Below are 21,094 nucleotides of genomic sequence, written 5' to 3'. Positions count from 1 at the left end.
ACAGATTAGCCAAAGGATAAGATAAGTAAGTGTAGAGTCACACAGAAACACTGAACAATCCTACACCTGTGTGTGCAACACTTATTTAAGTTTAGGATTTAAGGGTAAAAAGAATACAATAGGTTAGATGTATGAAAGCACTGAATTTCAGTGTTAAAGTGTGTGTGTTACCTATCAGGTGTGTCCAGATGTTTCCTGTCTCAGTGTGGATTCTGAAGATGCTCTTGAAGCAGGCGCGAAACGAAGGCATGGGCGGCCTGTGGCCGTGAAGCAGGAAGTCGTTGTCCTTCAGCCAATCGGGTAGAACGTCGTGAGGTATGACGCGCCACCGACCCTCCCACACCTGATTGGTTAATAAGAGACAGAAGGAAACAATTCAGAGATGTTTGAAATAAGAACCAGAAAAGCTGATATGAAAGGAAAACTGCTGCCAGTGAAATGTAAATGTAGTTTAGGAGACACAGCTTATTGGACTGTATTTAAATGTGGAGTGGGGACAACTTCTGTGCAACTTAAAAAAAAATTAAAGCAGACACAAAACTCTACCTTAGGTTTTTATTGGTGTCGTTTACTATGTGGCTTTAGTGAATGTTGTTATAAAACCTCCTCAGTAAAGCAAACACAGCCCATGGGCGGAGTACCTAATGTAGTGGAATTAAAGGTGGAGCGCTCCCTAACATCTGCTTAGATAAGTTAAAGCGAGGGTCTGAAGTGTGTGTCTGTGTGTGCCAGATCCTGCCAGAGTGAACGCCTGCTCTGATCGCGAGAGTCGCGTTTTAATGTCGGTATTGTGTATCTGGCACTCGAGTCTCTATGCCACGTGAAAGCTGTGTGTGTGTGTGTGTTTACCTTGTGTACAAACTCCTCCATCTTCTCCATGGCATGGTGCGCTTGCAGCAGCGGTGTCATTCCCATGAAGCCTTCATCGCTGCTTTTCTCATCCTCCTCCTGTTCGCTTTCCTCTTCTTTTCTTCCTCTGCCATCCTCTTCGTTGACCCTTCTCTCTTCGTCGCACTCTGGGACGCTCTGAAAAGAAACACACACTATTAGAGGAAGAGGCTGTTTTCTGACACCTTTTGTCTCGTTCAGACAGGCTGAATTTGGACAGAAGAAATGACCTTTAAACACAAACCTATGACTACACAGTATCCAATTCAAACATGTGGGAGCCGTTATCGATCTAAACTTGTGTAATCCTCCTCTCACATGAAAATTAAATTCAACATGAATGACAGGAGAACTTCTTGCAGACTCATCAAACTGTAAATATGATGATGCACTACTTGTGATGACTGCGAATAAGTTTAACAGATATTACCTTTAAACGACTGAGATTGTGCAGAATAAGCAGAATAAGGAATTTATATTGTAAACTTATGGCAATAAAATCATGGAAAGCAGAGTGTGCATTTGTTTTTGTTAAGGAACAGCATTTTAATTAAATGCTTTCAAGTGTTTACAATTATTTAACTTTAATTTTTTTACTCAACTCTCTTTTAGTTGACTTCAATCTTAAGCCTTACAGTGCAGCACTTTAGTCAACATCTAACTATATTATTACTTTTTTTGGTATAGCACCTTTCATGCAGGTTAGTCCAAAGGTGCTTCACAGATGACTGACGAGCTGATAATAAAACATAAGTAGTAATAACACAAAATTAATGTGCAATAAGCAATTTTACAAAAATCTATGAAGCTAGCTTATAAGTAAGATAAGAGTACATAAAATAAAATTTAGAAAAACTAAAAATATAGAAATAAGATCACACTTGGTAAAATAAAATCTTGCAGAGCCAAGCAAAAATCCAAAATAATAAAACAAAGACAGCAGCAGTAAGTTTGAAGGTTTCGTTGAAACATTTCAGCACTCGGCTGCTCTCAGGTCCTCCTGCAGGACCGCTCAAACAGCTCGAGGCTTTCTGATTCGTGCCCGAGGACGTGAGCTGCATCAACCTTATCACACCACAGACGCCACCAGTAAACCCGAGTAATTTACAACTCCAAGCTTCAACTTGATCATTTTTCTTTCTGCCTATAACCACCTACGACACTCCTCAGACAGGCCTTGCAAAGCTTTTGAGGACTCCTAAATGCATCCATCTGTATGCGACCAAATCAGATTAACATAAATGTAAAAAGAAAAAATTAAAACTCCATTATGTAAAGAAAACAAAGCCATTTTATTATTAAATCACTGCAGTCTCTGTCTGAGGTATCATTTATAAATAGGGGCTTAAACAGACAGTGTGAATTCAATCTAACACAATAGCTGTCACCGCTGGGTAGTCGGTGACAGAATTAATATGGCTAGTGCTTTGTGATAAATACGCAGTCATTCATCATTACTGACACACAAACAAACACTTGCACACAGTTAAAGCTCACACTGACACACCGATGATGTGTGTGGGTTCTGGTGAGGAAAATTGATAAGGTTTAAGGGCAAACATGCTTCCAAACACATACTGATTTTTTTTAATGCAAAAACAGACACACAAATTCCTCCTTATACACCAGACTGTTCTTAAAGGAGGTGATCAGAAAAGACATGCTTCTTGTTCTTTTTATTGCTCCAGAGGAGGAGGACGAGGAGGATGAAGTGGTGAGGAACAAAAGAACAAGGAGTGAGGAAATTAGGGGGAAAAGTGGTGAGACAGAGAGGGACAAGAGACCAAAGGACTGCCAAAAGAGGGAGAATGAGAGTCCTGTTTTATATATAATGCATGACTAACCCATTTTTTAAAGACCCACTAGCAACAGCAAGGTCTCTGTTCGTGCAAGTGCGTGTACTGACCATGATGTGCTGTTTGGAGACATTCGCATTCAGTTCTTAAAGTTTGCTTTTCTTGCATCTGTGCACACACTGTGTGCGTTTGAGCATGCTTTAATCACATGTGAGGACAAATCAGAGCCTGCAACAACTTAAGGATGGGCCAAACACACAAACACACAGAGGGCACCATTTTCATAAACTGTTTCTTCAAAGATGAGATAGACATTGATTCTCTGTGTGTGCGTGCAAGTGACCAAGCGCACTGTGTGAGCAGAGGGTTTCTGGGTGACTGCCAAATAGTCACGTGCGCTCTTGCAGTCTTTGCGTGTGCCAGTAACCTCTCATGTGTGTTCATGCATGCATGTAATATAGGTGTGGACTTTAAAGTCTGGTTGTGGATTGTAAGGTTATTCTTAAGTTACTGTGCGTATGTGTGCGTGCACAGTATGAACAACGAGGTGTCCTCTAAGGCCAGGATTAAGCTCACACTTGCAGACACACAAATGGAGGAGTAGTTGTTCTTATGATCTGCTTTTAAGACACACATGTGGTTGGTGCACTTGTGGATGTGGAAAGCGTAACACTCACACAAGATAATATAAATCCATATGAAGCACAGCATCTGCAGCAGTATACCTGATCTAACTTAATTCCTCATTAGTGTTACATGCAAAGTAAGAGCACAGTTTATTCACAATTTATCCTGGCAACACGCAACTCACCTACGCTGTTTGGTGTAATTCAAATCCTCATGGCTATCAGAGTAAAATTATTCTATCATGTGAAAACAATACTGAATCTTGCAGCTGAGGCTTGTCAACAAAACTTCAGTCAGTATGTATGACACAGAGCTGAAGGCCTGAAAATGAAACGACAGCTGCTGTAGTCCCTTAATAAATCAGACATTCAGAGTAATAATCCCTCGTATCTGCTTCATAATGCCTCTGTATTACATCATGGGACATAATCTGTGAGACTGTTTGTCAGACATTTGGCAATTCAGACAAGTCTCTCATAATTTATCGCTTTTTCACCACTTTCCTAAAGTTTTTTTTTTTTAAACCAACACTTTACCTCTCGAAAAATAACAAGCACATTAATCAAAAATGAAAACTGAAAGTTGCAGCCCAAGTTTTTTTTTATCATACAGGTAGGTAAAAGTACAAAGATGTGCAAGAGTAAAAGAAAATCTAGGTGCAAGAACACCAACTAAAAATAGGACATTTACAGTGACAAATATGTTGTATATGTGTTAAGAAACTTCTCCTAATTATTACGCTTAATAAACTTTTTTTTTCCAAACAAATGGGAGGATTTAAAAATATACTGTCAGGCTGTTTCTGTTACCTGCTGACAAGCTGACATTGGAGAAACTCCTGTGTGTTCACACAACTGTAGACATGTAAATTTTCAAAAAACAGCCGCTAAATCCTGCCAGAGTGAACGCCTGCTCTGATCGCGAGAGTCGCGTTTTAATATCGGTATTGTGTATCTGGCACTCGAGTCTCTATGCCACATGAAAGCTGATGAAAGGGGTTGATTGAGAAGAGGAAGCTACGGGTGTCTGCACATATTCGCAGGAAGAAAAACACAGAAACTGAAAATGACCAACTGTCAGGGAAAGAAACCGCCCATCAGTTCGTGCAAAGTCAGCCGCAGTGGTGAAGTTTAGCTGCAGGAGATGCAAACAGTTAAGCTGTTGACTGCTCGGGTGAAGCTGCTGGAACCAGATCCAAAAACTCTCATTTGCGGTGAAATTGGACAGTTTATTGGAAATCCGGGCTACCCCTCACACACTCGTGCTTACACGCAGAGACAAAAACACCACGTGACTCAGCTGCACTGTTGTCAACAAGGCATTATGGCAGAGGTCACAGAGTCAAATTTCACTCTATACTAAAGAGTGTATAAGGCCACAGATATGATCCCATCTTTCTGGAATGCATTCCTCCTTATCTCAGTGAGCTCACCATATTCCAGCTCATCACCAATGAGTAACAAAACAGTCCGGAGGTCACCGCAGCCAGGATGGCTGCCCGTCTGGCACCATCGCATGTTTTGTGTAAACATGTCGCAGTTGGCACCATACAGCTGAGAGCCTCTTCATAAACACTGAATAAAAAGATTTGACAGCTTCAGCTTTGGGCAGTGAGTTGAACTTATTCAACCGGCTCATTCTTCCTGAGCAACAGGCCCAAAACCCAAAGATGAGCAGTTTGCTCTCATAAAAACAGAACAAGGAAAACAGAAAATAAAGTGTGTACATTTGTACAGCTAGGCCCACAACATTTGTGGGTATAAAATAAAATAAAAATATTGCAAAAATATTTTTATCTTGTGTTTTTAGCTCCACACGAGCACAATGCATCTGTGTGTGATAAAGAAGGTAAACAGACTTATCAGAGCACTGCAGGCACACCCCGAGTTCCAAAAGCTTGGTTAGGTTTTAATGCCTTAATCCATTTTAATTCTTTTTTTTTTTTTAAATGTGGCAGTAGTTAATAAAATAAAAAGGTTATATATTCTGTGATGATTTCAATTTATCAGTCTATTATAACAGGACATGACTTAAATGATCAAAAATGGGAATGGTTGTTCATTTTGGATGTGTTGTTCTTTAAAGCCTAAACACAGACAGCACAGGATTGCACAGCTTTTTACAGCTACTGTTTGTACAAATGAATCAATTAACATGCATGTGCTGTATTTGGGATCCCTCAGATATTAAATAAAAGCAAAAAGCAAAAAAAAAATGGCAGTGTTTGACAGCAGAGAAACGTCCAACACTTTTCATGTGAGCATGAGCTAAAAAGTTGGTCTTGGATGATATACAGACATAAGAACAGGAGGAAATCCCTTAAGGTACTGGTCTGCTCAAGATTAAATGAGGCAGTTTTTCTTGAAGGTCCCAAAACACCAATACCCTCCAATGTCTCACACACATATACACAGAAAAACATATATCCAGCTCCCCTCAGGCTCATTAACTACCCTGTACGTAGACCTGGCTAATGACTTTCTCCTGACTAATGACTGGTCACACACATATACACACATACACCTGAGACACATACTGTGTCTGTTATGGAGGATCGGCTGCTCCACTTAGGTCAGAGGTGCTGTAAAGCCAGCTAGTGGAAGATAAGTCGAACGAGAGAGGATCACCATCTTCCAGGTAACTTTAGACTCAATGTAAGGAACACATTCTGACTATACAGCTGAGGGCAAAATACAGAAATGCCAGCCAGGCAGCAAGAAAGCTGCTAAAACTCTGCAGACCAATGACACAAGAGTTTGAACTTGTCCTGGTCTGAAGAGGGAAGAGCTCACCCTTGTACATGGTAACCTCTGCACACAGCGCACAAAAGACCCAACATGTGACTCACATGGACAGACACTCTCGAGAGTGGCCGTACTTTACCCTCTCGAAACAGTAAAGATTTGGAAGCGATGTCACAACCCTTAAAACACACACGCGCACACACACACGCACACACACACACACACACACACACACACACACACACACACACACACACACACACACACACACACACACCCGACTGTGTTGTGCACCAGTGACCAGTGTTCGTGCACATGAATATGAGGAAGGCATGAATTTGCAAGTCTACCAACAAAGTCTTAGATTTTTATCAAGTCGTTTATAGCTAAAAGGCCTTGAAGCAAGTTTTTCTCGCTTTTCTTGCCTCACTGGATAAAGAATGGAAACTCTCAAACACACTCTGGATCACGTACTGACCTGAGGGAATTTTAAAATGGGTGATCTTAGTTGCTTTCTTTTTTTCAAGCTTTGCTGGTTTGTTTCTTCAAACTACAAACCCATCTTCAACTTCAGTCCATTTAAACCCAAAACCTGAGTAAATACACACTTCATGTTTAAAAAGAAAATGCCTTGTTGATGCCAGAGGTCAGAGAAGACTGTCCAGACTGCTTCCAACTGTTAGGAAGGGAACAGTAATGCACATAACCACTTGTTACAACCAAAAAAAAAAAAAAAAAAACCATAAAAGGGCATCTCTTCACAAAACACTTGAAGCAGATGAACTACAGCAGCATATGAACATACTGTGTGCCACTCCTGTCAGCTGAGAACAAGAAACTGAGGGTACAGTTCACACAGGTGCCCCAAAATTGGGCAATGGAAGACTGGAAAAAATGTTGCCTGTGTTGAAGAGTCTCGATTTCTGCTGCAACACTCAGATAAGTAGGGTCAGACTTTGGTGAAAACAACATTAAAGCATGGCTCTATCCTGCCTTGTATTACCAGTTCAGGCTGGTTTTGGCGGTGGTATAATAGCATGGGCAATATTTTCTTGGCACACTTTGGACCCCTTAATACCAACTGAGCATCATCTAAATGCCACAGCCTACCTGAGTACTGTTGCTGACAGCACACCCATCTACTTACGGCTGCTTCCAGCCATCATCATCTCAAACTGGTTTCCTGAACATGAAACATGTACTCAAATGACCTCCACAGTCACCAGATCTCAGTCCAACAGAAAACCTCTGGGACATGGTGGAACGGGAGATTCACGTCATAGATGTACAGCAGATAGCAGCAACTGCATGATGCCGTCATGTCAATGTAGACCAAAGTCTCTGAAGAATATTTCCAGCACTTTGCTAAATCTATACCACAAAGAGTTAAGGCAGTACTGAAGGAAAAAGGGGGTTCAATCCGGTCCAGCAAGGTGTAACTAATAGTGGCTGGTGAGTTAAGTGCTAATTTGTTCCCTACAATGTGTGAGGGTTTAATGAATAATGACTAAGCAGAATGCTAGAATTACTTAATGACTGTGATTGTGAATGACAGGTACAAGAAGAGGAAGTAAAAAGTGATGTTACATTAACCTGAGATGGATTAAAGTAGGAAAAAAAACTTAAGCATTAAGTGCCGATGCCTGAAGGACTCTGAAGACACTGTTGTTCACGTTGCCATTTCCCTTTTATGTTGTGTGTACGCGTGTCTGAAAACAAATTCCTCAGTTGCTTCTCATTCAGCTCTGTGTGTGTGTGTGTGTGTGTGTGTGTGTGTGTTTGCCATGTGTTTCGAGTGTTTGTTATTACTCATCCTCCGATAAAAAGCCCCTTTTTTAAGACAGGATAATGTTAACCGAGTTCATCGGGTTCTCTGGCTATTTTCATTCCTATGTGGGATCTTTTCTCATTTCCACACAAAATCAAATTTTCATAAGTTACATTATGAAAAGGTTTCCACTGGACTAGACTCATGTAATGGCTATTTCTACCTAAAATTCTTCCACATCTTTAACTGTTATGGTATACCTAAAGGCACCAAATTCCCATTTTACAAAGTTCATGCAAAGATAGCAGGCTAAGGGCATCAGGAGGTAAAATACTTTTGTTTCTACAACTGTGGGGTGTGACCAGGAAAACACTCAAATACCAGAATCCCACAGGGACAAGTTCAAAAATATCTGAAAACCAGAAACTAGTGAATGTTTTTGAAAGAGACATCATCTCACCAACATAAAACTCAACTGTATCAAAAAAAAAAAAAAAAAAATTTTATATAAAAACTGAAGAAATACAAGACACGCACACCAGTCTGATTGCAAACAGGAAGTGAGACACCAACCCCAAAGCCAAACCACACACGCACAGACAACACATCTGAGATGAGCAAAATGCTTAAAAATTCAAATGGTGACTCGTGCTGTGTTAACTCGGCTGCTGACTGGGGCAGGGGGCCCCGATGCCGTCTCAGGTGTCCGTGTTGTGTTACAGCAAGTAAAAAAGGCCAAACACAAGCAGACACACAAATGCTATTGTGTTTCAGCTCAATGTCTCTCTGCCAATTGCCTTTCACACCGAACAATAGAGCAGCAGCTCCATTTGTATGCACACACGCCCAGTTTAAAAAGGAACACGAGCGGAGCCTCTGAGGGAGCGTGTCTGGCACATTTGCTTGATGGGTTATCTTCATAGGATGCTAATCACACAGAACAGTAACAGTTTGCCTTCCTTCCAGGAAGACAACTGCATGTAGTCCTAACAGGCCTATTTTAGGAGTTGCATATTGTTCGCTCGTTCAATATCCACATCGCTTCAGACTTGAGAGTGGAACCAAAACTGATCAGCCAAATTCAGAGCCAATCTCATCATAATGCACTGCTAATTACTACACCTCAAAATGACTCATCAGCAAGTCTGAGCAGCCTTGAAAGTGGCAAAGGTGTCGACAATAAGTGGAGGCTGTTGAGGTTGGAAGTGCTGAGAAGGGGGCTCAGGATTAAAACGTGCAAAATTAAGTTCCAGGATGTGAAAGAGTCAAACTTCTTCAGCAACTGTGACTGAGGTGCTCAGGTTTAATAGCAGAATGCATTTAAAGTTTTAGATGCACAGATTTGTTAAACTGTGAAGGACATAGATTGTGCTCTTTGTAGGGCTGCAACGATTCATCGAGTAACTTTAATAACTCTTATTAAAAAAAAAAAAAAAAAAACCCTAGATGCAAATTTCTTGCTTCGATGCAACAATCCACAGTTCTGCAGTGCTCAGGTGTCACCATGTAAATGCGAGCATTTCACCCACATGTCTAACTAAAAATAGACCTGCAACAAAAATGTATTTAGGAGCACGGGTGTGAATAGAAAGTATTACAACATTAAGCCCATGCAGCTCAGTTTTCTCAAAAAAAAAAATGATAGTGAAGATCGAAGAGGCGAAGCCATTACTGAGCCCGTGAGCTCATGTGGAGTCACAGAACATAAAGCAGCTTATATTTTGTGGGTGGAGTGAAAGAAAACCTGTTTCTAGAATCCAAAACAGCAGCGCTTGTTCCTGTAATCACCATAAAAACCTTTACTAGGAAAAAGCTGGTGGAGTCCTTCACCTAACCACCTGTTCAACAAGCTGAAACGTGAAGAAAAACAAACTTTGTAGCTGCTCCCATCCATCACTGTTTGTTTTACACAGCAAAAAAAAAAAAAAAAAAAATCTACAGTAGATACAGAAGTGAAAACATGCAGATGAACTGTTAACTAAGTCTGACACAATGTTCAAATTAGGTAGCTCGCTGAAGGCTGATGGCAGATGTCCTGCTTTATTGCAGTGATACCTGCAGCAAGGAGGAGTCCAAAAAAGGCATGAGGTATACTAGATCATACTTACTTCAAAGGTTTAAGAAACATTATTTTGCAGATTTAGATGAATATAAACAAAAATAAATTACATAATTTAATTTGTATCGATATTTAATTTTTCCCTTCCTCATCAGGCCAGTTAAAATATACATGGGCCAGTAAAACGCTGAGTCACTGACCTGGGAGTGCTGGGCTGGACAATGAATTATTATTAATTAGGGCTGCAACAATTCCTCGAGTAATTCATATACTGCAATTATAAAAAATCCTTGATTTTTTCGTTTAAACTCTGCAGTGATCAGGTGTCACCGTGTAAGCAGAACATTTCACCCACATTAGCAGCATTAAAATTCTCCGTAGCTGCGACAGATTTCCTTCACTTGGAAAAAAATGACCCTTAACAACGAGTGGATCATCAGTGACACGTTTTTCCATGACTCCACTGCTCTCTACACCCACGTGTGTGTGTGTTGTGCTTGCTGGACTGAGAATTTCAGCTGTTAGCTACCCGGACGGATCACTAGCACCACAGTTTGCTAGCGGCTAGCAAAATGATTTTAATATGGGCCAAATACAATGAAAGGCTTTATTTTTGTTTTGGCAGATACTGTATGCAGGTAAACTATTAAAAACACTGCAACTTCTAAAATGGAAACCAATGAACAGTTCGTAATAAAAGACCTATATTTTTTTTTAACTTTTATTATTGCTCGTTAATAAGACCAAAGTTTTTATCTGATTACTCAATTAATTGATGGACTAATCTACAGTATACTCGATTACTAAAATAAGCGATAGCTGCAGCCTTAGTTCTGTGTACTGAATATACTTTATATAAAGTAGTTCACACGTTTTCTGTGTTCAGAAAACTTCCCACTAGGAAGGGTGATAATGTGTTACTTTAACTCATGGATCACGCATCATGTTTTATCTACTGTGATTTATTTTTAATGGCTTAATGTTAAATGATTAAAGAATAATTTGCTAACATTAAAAAAAAAAAAAAAAAATCACTTGCAGATCTAACAAAGCAAATCCAAAATGTTATTGAAGAAACATCTATTGGAGATCCAAACTTTATGATGCTCATTTAAAAAGAAAAGCAAAGCTGTCTTTTTATGTTAAATTAAATATACTGTTCAATAAACTTCAAAGGGCACAAAGTGAGGCCAGACTGCAGCCAAGTGATTAACCCTCAATACTAATTACTGTTTTTAATCAGCGTGCGTGGCTCAAATCTAATTTATCTTTATCTACACAAGACACCCCCTCCCCCCAGCTTGCACTTTGCTACTAAACTCATAAAATATAAAAGGATACACATTTATTTTATTTAGATATAATTTCTTTTTTAAACTCCAGCTCATGTTTATTCTTTTGTTAGTAGGTCAACAGACTCAGTTACACGATATCATACTTCCCTGTTAACGCCACCTGTTTAATTATGAATGTGAGGCTCTCTGTTTTACTGGGATACTTTTACAGTGTGACCAGTCAACCCACACCACGCCTAACTACCATGAACCAACCAGATGACTCTATGTGTGTGTGTGTGTGTGTGTGTGTGTGTGTGTGTGTGTGTGTGTGTGTGTGTGTGTGTGTGTGTGTGTGTGTCAGAGATACTTACCCCACTGTGTGAAGGGCACTCTGCGGTGCTGAGGTGACTGGTTGAAGAACCTGAGGTGGGCAAGTCTCCTTTCTCCCGTGGACTCATGGGATCTGTAGGCGTGCACTCTGTGGTGTGTTGTGCTATGAGATTTGAAGTTCTATGTCGCAACACAAATGCCGGGCCCTCGGCCCCACTCGTCTCTCCACCGTCCAGCTTGAAGCGCTGGACTGGCCTCCAAACGAATACTGAAGTGAGCTCAGCGGGGACTGGACAGACTCGTGGATGCAGATAATATCTGGTTGGTAAGATGGACGACCAACCAGGAATCCGCTGAGGAGGGGGGCAGGACTGCCACTTGACTTGAAGGACACTACATTTTAGAAATTGAAGGAAAGAGACAGAAAAAAAAAATGGGTGGGAAGTGTCATTTGTTTATCCTCAAATTTAAATTTACAAATCATAAACAAAAAACAAAGAGCCCAGACTTCATAACTATTAAAATGTCCAGGGTTTTTCCCATACAAAAAATGCTGGCAAGACCCCAGAGAGGTTTTGATCTTCACCAGTTGGAAAAGGCCAATTTGGAGCCTGGAGAAACCCCTATACCACACACTTAATAACATTAGTAATAAAACAATTCACAATCTCCCAATCCCTAAAAAAAAAAAAAGTAAGGCAATAAGAACACAATAAATTTTATAAAATAAAAATACATGAATGGAATAAACATCTGCACACACACCCCAGCCAAAGCATTCTGGAGGCTCCGTGTTCTGTTTTGCTTTGGCTGCACAGACTAAAAATAATCAGCGGCAGCATGGCCTTAAAATAAAAAGGTCACACATTTGTGTTCTCCTGACCCACAAAGTTTCCTGCAGAAATATCACAAGAGCAAAGCAGCTACCACTGATTACCGCATTCTCTGTCACTTCAAAAAGCTGCAACATGGCATTAAGGCCTTAAACTACTGCTTCTACCAACACACAGCCGGCTACGAGCTGCCAATTTGCTGTCACGCTGAGTCGCTTAGCGACGAGAGGTGTCGAGGACAGAAACAAGTGTTTCACACACAGGAAGTAGACAGAGAACTTCCAATCAATTTTCCTTCGTCTTTCACAGGACAACACCACTTCGCTGAACACTTCTTCTGATTTTACAGGCAAATATATCACTTTGTGTAAGTTTGAAAAACAGCGTGGGCTGCAAGGTTGGACAATTCACTTGCAATTCACAGAGACAGAATCAAAAATCTAACCTTGTCGGGGAAGTCAAACACTTTAAAATTCAGAAGATAGTCTCATGATTTCAACAGCGGCAAAGCGCTGCATGAGTACATAACCACTTTGATTTACATTTTGTAGGTACCAGCACACTCATATGTGCATGTTTATACTGCAGTGTGCTTTTCAAACATTCACTTAAGCTTTGATGCTCTGTAAATAATGAGAAATGCAGCTGCACACACATATCAGCATACTGCTGCATGATGTTTTCTCTTTGGGCCCCCCCCCCAGCGGGCGCACGCACGCACGCACACACACACACACACACACACACACACACACACACACACACACACACACACACACACACACGTCGCTCCAGAGGGGCCAAGTCGATGTGAGCGCGCCCTCGAGCATTGGACCACTTCATTTAAACCATCTCCCTGTGCTGCCAAACAAGCATTTGGGGATTCTGTACACTCAAGGGTGAAAAGAGGAACACAAAGCATGTGCTTGCAAATACACACAAACCACTTAAGATACCATTTGTAATTGGGTGATGTAAGTATGTAGGTAAAGCAAATGTAACACACATAAGAGTAGTGGATAAGGGTGAAACGAAGGTAAACAAGAAAGAAAAAAACGACACGAAATGCTAAGAACAAAGAAAATCATTAGAGCCGTAGGAAAAAAATGCAGAGCATCATAACCCATGACATCGACCGGCAGACTATTTTATACCGAGATGATGATGATGATGGCGACTACTTGAGCTGAACTGAGATGACTGGCCAGTGGGCAAGTTCCCAAATCGAAGCACTTATACACCCAAAGACTGTCCAATCAATCTCTCCCCTTTTCCTTTCAGCTTCTCCCTAATCGACCATTCGCAAAAATTACACCCTTTTCCATTGTAGTTGCACCATTATTTTCTGCCATGATGAAAAGTTAGATTTCATCATGGGTCCCTATTAGCTAGAGAATAAGAGGAATAAAGTATTTTTGAAGGGTATTTTAGCAGCTCTAATAGTGGGTTCCCAGGACAATAGTCTTGTGACCTGATTGCTACACAGATGCAAACAGCTCTCCAGTTTTTTTTCTGTGTGCTTGTAGCAAAAACAACACATCATCATGAGAAATGGGATGATTGTAAGTCAAATATATTGTGATATATGCTCAGAGCTTCTTAAACCTTGCCTCTGACTAGGGATGTGCATAACTAGTCAAACAGACTTATCTTTTATCTCTAGTTTAAACTACTAGCGTATTAGGCAGCAGGAACATCCTGAACCCTGACAAACCCCATACATATTATAAAAACCCAAACTAATAAAAAAAAGTAAACATTTTAAGTAAACACTTTAAGCAATAAACAGAACATCAATAACGAGGCAGTTGTTCCAGTTCATGTCAGGTTATTGCAATGTGTGAAGTACAGAAACAAAGCTGACTGGCTATTACACAAACTAAAATCCACTGAAAACAATAAATGTGACCTTGACCACAGCTTGGGTGAAGTCTCATTAGGTGATCATTGTGTCCAATTTTTACTAAAAACTGACGAATACTCTAGAAGGAGTAAGGGACTGTTCTGAACTGTGGACGTCTCGCCATGGCATGAGCTCTTTGGTCCTTTGGTCGGATGAGCTAATAGAAACGAAACTGAAATGAGCAAACCTACTCCAGAAACGAACTGAAACTTAACTCAAAACAATCATAAAACTAAATGAAGACCGAAGAAAGCTGCAAAATAAAAAAGATATAATTTGCAGGTTTGAAAACTCAGACTCACTAAAGAGCTCTAATAAGAGATTACCATTATTTCAACTGGCAGGTAGAGAAGTTAACAAAATAAAAATAACTGACCATCAGTAGTTACACTACAGCATACTGGGGGAATTATTTTCACTTTTCTGTGTCTGTGCCTGGAAGTCAAAGTCATAACACAATCATTGGCACTACTTGAAGGGAAAGCCACAAACGCCACTGTTATAAAAAGGCACGCTATCATGGAACATGAGATAAAGAGAAGAGAGGAAAAAATTATCGTTTTTACACACTAAACCAAATGGGGGTTCCCAGGGTCTGAGCCAAGCCATAGAGGTTTCATTTCTGAAAGACCAGCTGACACACAATGTCTGTTAACAGGATGCGAGATGACTCACCATCAAGATGCTTCATGCCGGATGAATCTATGATCACAATTTTCTTGGCTCACAAAAGCTTTGTGAATGTTATGCACACCCTTATTGTTCCCTATTAAAGTCCTGCTGTGACGTTCAATCATTTGCCACACTCGTCACCTATGAAACAAACCGATCGCACGGACTTTACCATCTGCTCTGTTCTTCTGCTAATTATAGCCGCTGACAAAATACCATCAAGCTGACCCTGAGTGTTACTCAGGGAGAAACAGAGGACTGGACACAAAAGAGCCGGGCTGATGACCTGCTAGAAAAACTTCAGACAAGGGAATTAACCGACTGAATATCTCTCTTGGAGAGTCCCTGAAGAATGCTTTCCTTTTACTGAAGATAAACTCCATCAGTGCTTTTCAAATATGTCCTAAAAAGAACATGCAAACGCCACACAGAAAGGCCCTGACCAGATGGTGGATTCAAACCCAGGACTGAGGCAACAGTGCTAATCACAGCGCTACCATGCTGCCCATGCTGGATATCACTTAAAAATCACTAAACATGTATTGATATTAGCAAGGCCTGATGTCACTTTAATTCAGATTACTTTAATTATGGATGATATTGAGTGTTTACAATTGACGATATTGATTTGACTCAGAGGTCAAAAGGTCAGGACAGTATAGTGAGTGTATATATTCACTGCAGCTTTCAATGAAGTGTGTGTCTTGCAGTCTGTAATCGCATTATTTAAACAGGCAAGTTTAAAACTGCACATTATTAATGTTTAAAGATTATTACTGATGTCACCACTCATCCTAATCAACTCAAGTCTTCAGCTTAAAGGGTGTAAACTGGTTTAAAAGAGCTCCTGACCTTGAAAATGAAAGAATGAGTTACAGTGAAAGGACGAGGTGCACATGTTTCTGTTAAAACCACTACACAGATTAAAAAAAACAACAAAAAAAAACTCTTCAGCTCTAACTTATTGCTTAAAAGTATGTTTATTTTTAGTATATCGTCCCTGAGCACATCTTATCTGCACTGCCTGCCACTGCACGTTCTCTGTCTGATGTACTAAACCCAAAGGCACCAATTTATTTATTGAAATCTGTTTTGTAAAAAATCACTTCACAAAACAGCAGACAGAAAGCTGCTTTTATCCAGAAGTGAAGTGACAGCTTCTCAAGAACGCTGTACCCTCCAAATCATTATCTACTGCTTTAAATTGTGCAATTTTGCAAGTCATCGCATTCCTCACTAAACTCAGACTATTTGTCTCTAACTTATAGATAATATTTTAGAACAATAGCTGGATATTTCTGGCAACATACTTTCTTGAACACGAAGACTGATAAGATGTGTGTGTGTGTAAGGGATATGAAGCTACAGGCAGCAGTCAGGAGTGAAAGAGAGGCTTCAAAAATCAATCCAGGACACTAACAGCAAACCCAACAGGAACTCAGATGAAAGTGGGGGAAAAAAAACACAGAGAAAAGAAAGACAATAAGAACAACTGAAGGCTGAGCAGAAACATCAATGTGAATCGATTTGCTCTCGAATTTTTTTTTTTTTTCCTGAAGAAAAGGAAGTGGTGAACATCTGGCAGCTGCAGAAAGTGGAAGTAGAAGTGCCCATTTCTGGTTCTTAAAATGTGCACGAGAAGCAATTTTAGGTCAACACGACAATCACTCATGATGGCTGCGACCACTTGTCACAAAAAAAAAAAAAAAATCTTATAACGTTTTCAAATCAGTCAATGTCAGCATGTCACAATACAGATCAAATCACTATTTCTGTCAAGTTTAAAGGTTCCGTTTTATTCCTACATGAAGCTGTACGGTGTCTTTTCGCATCTGCTGCAGAAAACCAAGGGAAAGAAAATGTGAGGAACTTCATTATAAGTGAAGGCAGTGGACAGAAGCGGGTGAAAGAAAAAAAAAAAATCACTTCTGCAAAAATAAAGCAAAAAAGAGAGGGAGAGACGCAAGAAATAGATCCAAGCGAAGGGCAGAAACTGTGACTCACTAAACCTGCTTTGCAGCATCATCTGTTTGGCAGACAGGCAACTATGCCTGCGGACTGCATCAGTGTGTGGGTGTTTGTGTAATGACACACTAAGTTGTAGGTCGTAGACTATTCCAAAGTAAGCAGGGTTTTCTTTCCTTTCATTGAGTGGAAAGCAAATGTAGGACAAAGGTCATGCAGCATATTGCAAGTGGTGTTGCACCATCTGCTGCAAAAATAAAAACCATGCTCAAATATGGACACAGACAGGTAACTGTTGCAAAACCGGACTGAATAGAGAAGGAAATTTAGAGCGAGACCAGGAAAAGAGAAAATCCAACAAAGTGAACCGTTACTTTCTTCAATTCTCATCCTTCTGTCCCTTATTTGGTACAAAAATATTCTCTCTTACTGACTGATTATGAGTTTATATGTTATTAACATAACTTATAGATTCAACATTTGTTTGTCTGCTGTTAATTCACATTATCACTGCTGTACTCCTATGTCATATCATTGTCATTCAATAGTGTTTAACTTGCAAGATTTTGGGGAGACTTACTAGGGCTGCAACAATTCATCGAGTAACTCAATTATATTTAAAAAAAAAAAAAAAAAATCCTTGACAATTTTTTTTTGCTTCAATGCTTTGTTTACTCCGCAACTCTGCAGCACTCAGGTGTCACCATGTGAGCACCAGCATTTCACCTGCATTTGCAAATAAAAGACCTGCAATAGAAACGTATGTAGGAGCATGCCTGTGAATACAAAGTATTACAACATTAAGTGCATGCAGCCCACAGTTTTTCAACAAAAAGACTGGTAACGCAATGTTTGCGAAGGTTTTTGCACAAGTTGACATTACTGAAGATCTCAGACGACAATGACGTATTCCCGTTTTCGTATTCGTGACGTATTCAGCTGTTGTGACTCTTTTATTGTACTTACTGTAACATAAGGTGTTGTCATCAAATCGATTCATATTTTTTATCCACCAGTCTCTTGTCTCTTGTGTGTGACTCAGTGAAACTGAGAGCAGGGAAAGGAGGAACTAGCTTGACTGGAAATGACAGCAGTATGTATTATTATATATATTTTTTTTTAAACTTATGGAGAGCAATCTTTAAATCAATCCTAGACTGAACATATTTGTGTGCTGTTTTTACAATTTACTAATTCTTTTTCTTCTGTATTGAGATGGAGTTATGTCAAATTCATTTAAAAAAAACTGCACATAAAGACTGATTCTCAGATTGGTGCTGTTTATTGGAAGATCCTCTAAGCCAGCATACTGGTGTTCTATTACAATTGGAAAGGTTTAATGGGTGTGCCTCTGCCAGTACTGGTTCTTATGTTGCGAATGTTGTTAATGTCAGAGAGAAGTACATATTAAAAAGGAACAAAAGTCAAGCTGCTTGAGTCACATCCCATCAATGTCATGCCTACACCTCCCTATCCCTGGCCACCTCCTCCCTATCCCTGGCCACCTCCTCCAGCTATTCTGAGGGTAAACCCAGGTGCTTCTAAGCAAGCCAAGACACATAATCCCTCCACCGTGCCCTGAGTCTACCCCAGGGCCACACCTCACCTAGGTTCCAGGACTTGTATCCGTGATCTCATCCATTCGATCGCTACTCACAGGTCATGACCATAGATCAACTGATGTATCGACAGCACTCTTCTTTACTACAACAGATGGCACAGTGTCCACATGACTGCCATGACCGAACCAGTCCACCTGCCAATCTACCTGAAATTATCCCCTTGGCTTGGCAACTCACTCTTAAACCAGAGTGAGCACTCTACCCTTTTCTGGCTACACAATGACACATTTGTCTCCACTGCTCCCATTCATAACATTTGTACAACATTTTTTTTTGTGCCAAACTAATGAAATGACATAGGCCTAAAGCAGTGAGTTAACGGCAGACAAGCAAATGTTGTTGAAGCTACAAATCCTGCCTCCAGTAAGTCAGCACACTTTCTTAAATCTACTTTTGTGATATGTGCTAACTTATCAAAGTAAAAGCAAATGCCCTCCTGCCCCATTTTTTTCCCAAGTCAGTCAGCAATCTCAGTGTGTAAAACAGGTTACACAAGTTTGGCTGTTTTATGTCAACCAGAACAGGTTTATACAGATCTGAATCTTGTGTCATCTCATAAATATACAGGTTTTAACACAGCATAAAGGTTAACTGAAACAAGTAAGTAGACTTATTGAGCATCTAAACATGCTAGGTGCATATCTAAGCACATTAGCAGACTTTCTTAATGTAAAAATTTAAAAAGAGAGCCATTGACAAAAGTATGCCAAAGTATGTTTACATAAGGACTGTTATTTAAGGCTATCATTTAGATCTTCAAATGCAATGTTGGCTTTCTTGAACATAACTGATCTAAATGCAAATTAGAACAGACACTGGCCTTTGACATGGAGTGTGAGCTCTTTCGATGTTACCATAGGTCTAAAAGCCACAATACTTGTTGGATAAGGTACAAACTCTGCAACAACACACTTTGCTCAGTGACCTTTCAACAACATGATGAACCTTACTACAGACCTGCTGTCATGCTTTGCCAGATTTTTTGCAGTCTCCTTCACTGTTTTGGAAAGTCAGGGTGATCATAAGTTAGTAGTGATTGTAGTCCGGTGTACGCGGGAGCATTTTAATTAGTGCAGGAATTTTTCCACTGTTGGTGAAGAATCTTGTCTCATTAAACTGTCAATATCTTGAGCCCCTGACCTTGTTTATGCAACCACAGAGAAAAGCAATACTGACGTCAATACCCTGCTTCTATTTTTTTGCTGTTTCGAGCACTGGTGGTTCTGTTACGATAAAGCAATTATTGTACATTTATCAGCTTATGCAAAAATGTTAACACTTATCTATGTTAAAGAAAGTTAAAATTATAGTGCCTCTCCACTATGTCAGCTAAGGTCTAACATAGGTGCTACGCTGTCCTTAAAACTGCATTTACTTCATTGTGCTTGGTGCTGTGTGTACATTCCTACCAGTTAATAAGCCACTCTTTGTATGTGGAGCAGCCTTATAGTGATTTAAGCCTGCTGTCTGGAGACCACATGGCTGCTTTTACTGTTCTCTTGGACTATATAGCTGCTCTGAGACATGCTTTTAAATATAACCAACCCATACACACCTTCCAATCCTCTATCGCCACACACCTAGTATTAGAAGACTGGACAGAGTGAATAAGTGTTTGCTTTTACCTACTTACAGCTTCACATGGGTGGGGTCAGCTTCTGGAGAAAAATTAGCACACGTCAGGCTACTTGAAAGCCAGCTTAGCATGTTTTTCTACATCAAACACAATCCTGGTGACTTTGATTCTAAAAGAGTTGTTGAGCGTGTCTCCACTGGTGACCTGACAAGTCCTGATAAAACAGTGAGTATCTGATGCGGCTGCCAGCAGTCTTATGATGGAGAGCTAAACAAAGACAACCAGTGTGATGTAATCCACACACACACACACGTTTGTTCTCAGCTTCATAGCACACACACACACAGTACAGTTACTACCAAGTACACTCACACAGGCTTGAGAGACACAGTTGTAGGTGAATATACAAAAGAATAGGTCTCATACAGGTGACAACAGTGCCATCCCAGTTTAGAAGGTGCCACAGTTTTTCCTCAAGTAGTGATCACCACCCCCACCCCCTTAAAAAAAGATATTGTATATTAAAGAATTATAGAAAGACATTAACTGAGGACAGCAGGCACCACAACTTTAACCAACCAATAATGCATTGACCTGATTTCCAAAAGAGAGTCCTGTAGTCAGACCAATAAATACAGACATGCTGTGCTATAAACTAGTGGTCCATAACTGGTTCCAGGCCACAGACCTCATGCTGGATTTATTGCAAGACTCTTAATATCCTTCAAATGATGCAGTCTAAGGAGGCAATCTTCTACACAAATCACAGGTGATGAGCAAAGAGAAGTAATTCAAGCAAGCAAAGCAGAAAGGCTTTTGGAGCTCCTGCTACAAATAAAGAAATAACATGAAACAGCTACACGACTCTAGTTTTCTGTTACGTTTTGTTCCGCTGACTTGAGGTGAAAGCTAAAATATTGATCTCTCTGAACACAACGCAAAAAAAATAAATAAATAAATAAAAAAAATTTAAAAAATCAATTAACAAATTGTACTTGAAATCACAAACATCTCAAAGCCCCAAGTACACAATA

The 21,094-nt window shown here is 40.0% G+C and overlaps 1 protein-coding gene across 1 annotated transcript in view; it reads right to left on the bottom strand.

The window, feature by feature from the left end:
- The window catches only part of adipor2 (adiponectin receptor 2), a 35,207-nt gene that overhangs the window by 4,096 nt on the left and 10,017 nt on the right, over positions 1 to 21,094 (bottom strand). The window contains exons 3-5 of the mRNA XM_030720115.1: positions 11,531 to 11,882; positions 850 to 1,026; positions 172 to 343 (exon numbers count right to left, since the gene is read on the bottom strand). Coding sequence (XP_030575975.1) covers positions 172 to 343; positions 850 to 1,026; positions 11,531 to 11,617 — 436 coding nt within the window. The 5' untranslated portion in view covers positions 11,618 to 11,882. The remainder of the gene's footprint in view (positions 1 to 171; positions 344 to 849; positions 1,027 to 11,530; positions 11,883 to 21,094) is intronic.

This window comes from Archocentrus centrarchus, chromosome 23, assembly GCF_007364275.1.
Source record: "Archocentrus centrarchus isolate MPI-CPG fArcCen1 chromosome 23, fArcCen1, whole genome shotgun sequence".
Classification (NCBI taxonomy): domain Eukaryota; kingdom Metazoa; phylum Chordata; class Actinopteri; order Cichliformes; family Cichlidae; genus Archocentrus; species Archocentrus centrarchus.
Note: the sequence above shows the minus strand (reverse complement) of the source record. Positions and strands in the feature narration are given on the sequence as shown.